The sequence below is a fragment of the Xenopus laevis genome, chromosome 2S, assembly GCF_017654675.1.
Source record: "Xenopus laevis strain J_2021 chromosome 2S, Xenopus_laevis_v10.1, whole genome shotgun sequence".
NCBI lineage: Eukaryota > Metazoa > Chordata > Amphibia > Anura > Pipidae > Xenopus > Xenopus laevis.
The window spans coordinates 50394482-50399933 of record NC_054374.1 but is presented as its reverse complement, the minus strand read 5'-3'; the positions used below and the strand labels follow the sequence as shown (position 1 = coordinate 50399933).

General features: G+C 38.6%; 1 protein-coding gene across 1 annotated transcript; it reads left to right on the top strand.

Moving 5' to 3' along the window:
• The first annotated feature begins 1936 nt into the window (after positions 1-1936).
• On the top strand, positions 1937-3886 carry mid1ip1.S (MID1 interacting protein 1 S homeolog). Its single transcript, NM_001092359.1, has one exon. It carries the CDS (start codon positions 2263-2265, stop codon positions 2719-2721), a length of 459 nt encoding a protein of 152 aa, NP_001085828.1. The 5' UTR covers positions 1937-2262; the 3' UTR covers positions 2722-3886.
• The last annotated feature ends 1566 nt before the right edge of the window (positions 3887-5452 follow it).

The window sequence follows — 5452 nt, the reverse complement described above, 5'->3', positions numbered from 1 at the left end:
ACACTTCACAGAGTGGATGAGTGGATGCTGTTTTTTGTCTTGTTTTCTTCCTCGTTTATTCTGCCTGCACGAAGACACAAACATGCAAAAAATGTTTGCATTTTTGTGGCGATATTTGTTCGGTGTCTGTGTCAGTGCAGAAGAACAGTTGTGCCCATGAGAGCACATTGGCTTATTTTAGCATGAGGTCCAAATGCAGGCAGGGAGAAGCTGGAATTGATCATTGAGTACCCTCAGCCCAAGGTAGATGGTGGGACCAGCCTGAAGAAAAATCATAACTCATATCATATATTTGGCTGCTAGTTCTACCACATCTAAAATTTCAAGATGTGTTGTAATTAAACATATTCCTTATGTTAATGGGCTTAGAATGTGCTATGCATATGTAAGCAAAAGCACTGTTCTGTATTTAGTGGTTTAACTACAGAGGACGCAGACCCCATGTCTGCAGGGCGCGTCTGTACTACAGGGGGCCCAGCAAGGATCTGCTTTCTCAGAATTTTGAGTGTGTGGGGGTTGGGTAACCCACAAGAATGTGTGGCGGGGGATCGCAGTAGACCTGTAAGTATGTGCAGTGGGGGAATTGCGGGCCAACTGCAATTGTGTGCATAGCGGACCTGGGCCACTGATGTTATGCCCCTGTCTGTATTCACATGTATTTTGGCATGTGCTGACATATTCAGAGGTGTATGTTTTGAGACAATTCAAATTTAGCTCTAAAACATAAAAACTATCCAATGTTCAGTATATGTATTCATGGTTTGTAGTCACAAATGAAACCCCAGTTCAAACGAGAGAGAGAGTCACAGCAATGTTTATAAAACCATTACATTTTACATAGATGTATTAAAAGGTGAGTCTGGTCAGAAAACTGTCTACGTGTATAAATCCAAATGAACCTAGAGACATGATATTTGAGACTTGATTTGCCATCATATCAGAAGGTGCTCAGATACAGAAGCTAGACATTAGGATTATTACTGTGGATTCATCAAATGCTGAGGAGGTACACTATTATGTGGCAACTGTAAGTGACATGTTTATGAAGAACAATCATACACTTTGTAGTCAGATTGTGAGCCTTCCAGGCCCCTTATGTCTTCTACTATGTTTAGAATTTTGGTTAAACACATTCATGGAAACAGTGATGGAGCAACTTAGACCCCACATATTAGACAAGAAACTTAAGAGCCTCTATTTATTAAACAATGTTTATGAAATACCATGGGATTTCTGTTTTCTTTTGATGGAACTGGGCATTTGGAGCAATCGATATCCTTTTGTGCAATATATGAGGGGGCTATCTTGTGTCTGTGCAGCTGAAGGCAAGAAATCAACAGAGAACAGAACGTCCTCATCCTGCATGATTCCTGCATGAGTGGCTCCCCTGGGAAATATACGTATCCCAGAGGGCCACAACATGGAGATTACTTACAGTCATAAAGCTGATAAAAGTTAAAAACTTATAAGTAGCAGATAAAATGTTAACATGAGTCATGTACATATAAATGCATTTCTATGCAGTTTATACATTGCGAACACTTTCTACTTCCTTTCTAAGCTTCATTTTTCACATTTGTGTGACAGACGACTAACCGACAATAAAACCTCCTCTATGATGCTATAAGAAAATAAGCAGCTGTGAGGTTCCTATGGATCCTGCCAGTAAGAGAGCAATGATGCAAGTAATAGGGGGGGTTACACACAAGCAGGCTGATATCCTTACTGGGCAGCAGGGACTTGTCTTAATGTGAGGAGAGGAAAAAGGGGTGGGACTTTCCATGTAAGGCAGATGCCTGTGTTATTCTCGGTCATCCAGAGCTCTGAACTGGCTTTATCCTGCTTTGCTGCAAGGGGCTGGCCGTGGCACACCTTACCTCTTTGCCTCTATATATTCTGTGCTTGGGAAGCCGGAGAAGCCTTGTGCTTGGTGGAAGTAGTAAAAGAGGAGGCTTTCAAAAAAGTGCCTGATTTTCATCTCAAATAAAGGGCGAGGGACTGAATGAAAGAAATCCTTGCTCTTACAAAAAAAGCCATTTTTATCACCAGTCTCCAATTGTGATCCTGTGCGTGGATGTGAAAGTTGTATCTGCCTTACTACAGGGAAGTGATACCTGGGACAGCAGTGATGAGAGAAGAGCTGAATCATCTTCGTTTGTAAAGGAATCAGAGGTTGGTTTCCTGGAAGCTCTCGGAGCACTAAGGTTTGCCTAAGTGGAACATTTGTACAATTAAAGGAAAATTTACCACTGGTGTGCAATCATGATGCAAATATCAGACACCTACAACCAGAAGCATTCCCTGTTCAATGCCATGAACAGATTCATTGGAGCTGTGAATAATATGGACCAGACTGTGATGGTCCCCAGCTTGCTGAGGGATGTGCCTCTCAATATGGAAGTGAAAGATGAGGTTCACAACACAAATGGGGCCACAAATTATTTCTCGCGGACAGACATGCACGGCTATTATATCCTGCTCAAGTCCATTAGGAATGATATAGAGTGGGGGGTCGTACAGGGAGAGGACAGGAAAAAGGACAAACTCTCCAACATGGAAATCAGCAGGCTGGAGGATGGAGACGGGGAGGAGGACCTGGAAAAGCAGTTCCACTATCACCTGAGTGGACTCCACACAGTCCTTAACAAACTCACCAGAAAAGCCCATGTTCTTACTAACAGATATAAAGAAGAAATTGGCTTTGGCAGTTGGGGACATTGATGATTGTGGCCTTTTGTTTTTGTACCTGTTTTATTAATATTATTTTATTGTATTTTCTGGGGTATATGGAATAGTTTTCTTTTTCATTTTTGTATGCCATTTTGTGCTGCAGACCATTGCATAAAGGGCTCAGGGGGATTTGCCTAGACTGGAAGAATAGGTTTTATGACATAGAGCACTACTGTACTGTCTCAATTCACTGTTATAATTAATTTAACAGGCAGTTGGCAGCTACTGAAAGTAAGCAATTTGCAATGAGAAGACTAATTGTTTGAAAGAGGAAAGGTCTGACATTTTGCATAGCAGTTTATATTCACTTTGCAAAAGCATAGAGTATCATAAAATATTAGAACATGATCTCCTGTAACATAAGGCTATGATTATCCTGTGTAACCAGATGACACCCTTTCTAGCACCGTTGCTGCTAAACCACAAGAATGAAAAATAGCCTGAACAGCAGTGCAAAGTATAACTTCTTTATTAATCCTGTTTTATGCAAACTGCATGCAAACTGCATTTGCTGATGTGCTTGATGTACAAATCTGGCAGCCTTTTATAATGAGTATAGTTAAGGATAACATATTAGTCTTTTGCCAAAGTTAAATACAGAAAAGGTAACTATGGTATAAATATGTATAGGATGATGCTAAGATATTTTTTTTCTGCCACTAGAAGAGACGGCGAATGCTGCATGGGTGTATAGTAAAGACGGGGTGTGGTAATCATGGCAATTCTAGTGCAGATTGCATCACTCTGTTCCTGGTTTGCACTACTTTTTTTTTTAAATAAAAGACTGTGTACATATGTGCTGCATATTTTGCACTATCATAGGAAATTTTTATATTTTTGCTTTGCCTGAGACCATGATTAGCAGGTGCAATACTGTTATAGTTTCCTTATTAAATGCACTGGATACACGTTCCTTTGTGTGATCCAGGGCAGACATCTTTTATTGTCTTACATGGTCTGTGATGATTTAGCAAAATCCGAATCCAAGGACGCAGCTGAGGCTAATATTAAGCCAATGACCACGAATTTCATCATGCTGGAACTAAATGATACATCTGTTCCAATAAGGTGTTGAAAGGGTTCCTTATGTTACGTAAAATAAAAAAATGTATGTATGATATTTTAATAAACTAAACAAATGTGCAATAACTAAAAAGACTGGTCTTCTGTTTTTTTTAGACTTGAAGCAAATATATATTCTGTACCTTCTTTGTGTTTTTCATTTATATAAGTGCACTTGTAGCTACATTAGCATAAATATGACATCAAATAATAAGGAGGTAGTTAATTATTATTATGCAGCTTTATGTTTATCTAATAGAAGAAGGCTAGGTTTTTCAGTCACTAAAGGCTAGCAACTCAAATTAGAACTAGTCTAGTTGATTTAATGTTCCCTTAACTAAAGCTGCATAAAATCTGTCCTTGCCAAACTGCAGGTGTCATTTCTCCCCCACACCCTGCTCGAAGTGCAAGGAGGCAAGCACTTTGTAATATTCTGTAGTCTGTGGTTTTGCAGCATTTTTTGTAATACAGGAATGGAATCCATTATCAGAAAACTTGTTATCCGGAAAGCTCCAAATTACATAAAAGCTGTTTCCCATGGACCTATTATCCAAATAATCCAATTTTTTTTAAAAAAAAACATTTCCTTATTATCTGTTATAATAAAACAGTGCCTTGTACGTGATGCAAACTAAGATGTAATTAATCCTTATTGAAGGAAAAGTAATTTAATGTTTACATGATTTTATAGTAGACTTAAGATATGAATAGCCAAATAATGGAAAGATCAATTATCCGGAAAACCACAGGTCCCCAGCATTCTGGATAACAGGTCCCATACCTGTAATAATAACTGCATATTTTAGGACAATAGTAGGATCCTTTATGGACTGGTTGGTTGGGCAAAATGTGTCAGGATAACTTTTTAACAAATTAACATATTTTAGCCTACTGGGGTCAAGGATGAGCCTTTGCTTGTTAATTGTCTAGGACTAGATACACTTTTTACAATTTTTTTAGGATTTTATGCTATGCTACAGTGCTGTTTTACACCTATATGTGTTTTAATAACCAATATGATGCAATTGGCCAGGTCTGGTCCTGGGAAATTGAAGAATATGGCTTCCTGGCCCAAAATAAATTTTGTTCACTAGAGATGAGTGAAATGTTTTGCCAAGTTTCGCTGAGAAAATGACGCCCATAGTCTCTAATGGGTGAAAAAAAACTGTTGCACAATTTGTCGCTCGTCAAAAAAAATGTTGTTGCCCATAGAGTTCAATACATTTCGGCAAATTTTCGCTGTTTCGCGAATTTTCATTAAAGTAAATGTTCACTAATAGGCTGAATCATTATAGCAGAAGTGACGAATAAAGGTATAGTTCAGCTGTTGACCACACTATCCATCACATCCAGAGGACATGTTAATACAAATGTGTCCATAGTTTTATATCAGAAGCACATTAAACATAAAGCATTTCTGTTATAGGGCTATAAGTTTATAATAATTTCCAAAAAACTGTTTTACAGTACATTGATGCATGTTTTCACTAGTACAGTATTTGTATGTAGAACGGCACCAGACTGTGAAACTTTAGTGTTTAAAAAGCCTTTATTTCAGCTTTGGGCATCACCGCAACGTTTCAGGCCATTAAAACAAGCTTGACAAAAGGCCGCATGGCCTGAAACGTTGCGGTGATGCCCAAAGCTGAAATAAAGGCTT

Coding starts and splice junctions, on each gene's coding strand:
- mid1ip1.S (NM_001092359.1), top strand. CDS start 2,263: ATGATGCAAATATCAGACACCTACAACCAGAAGCATTCCCTGTTCAAT.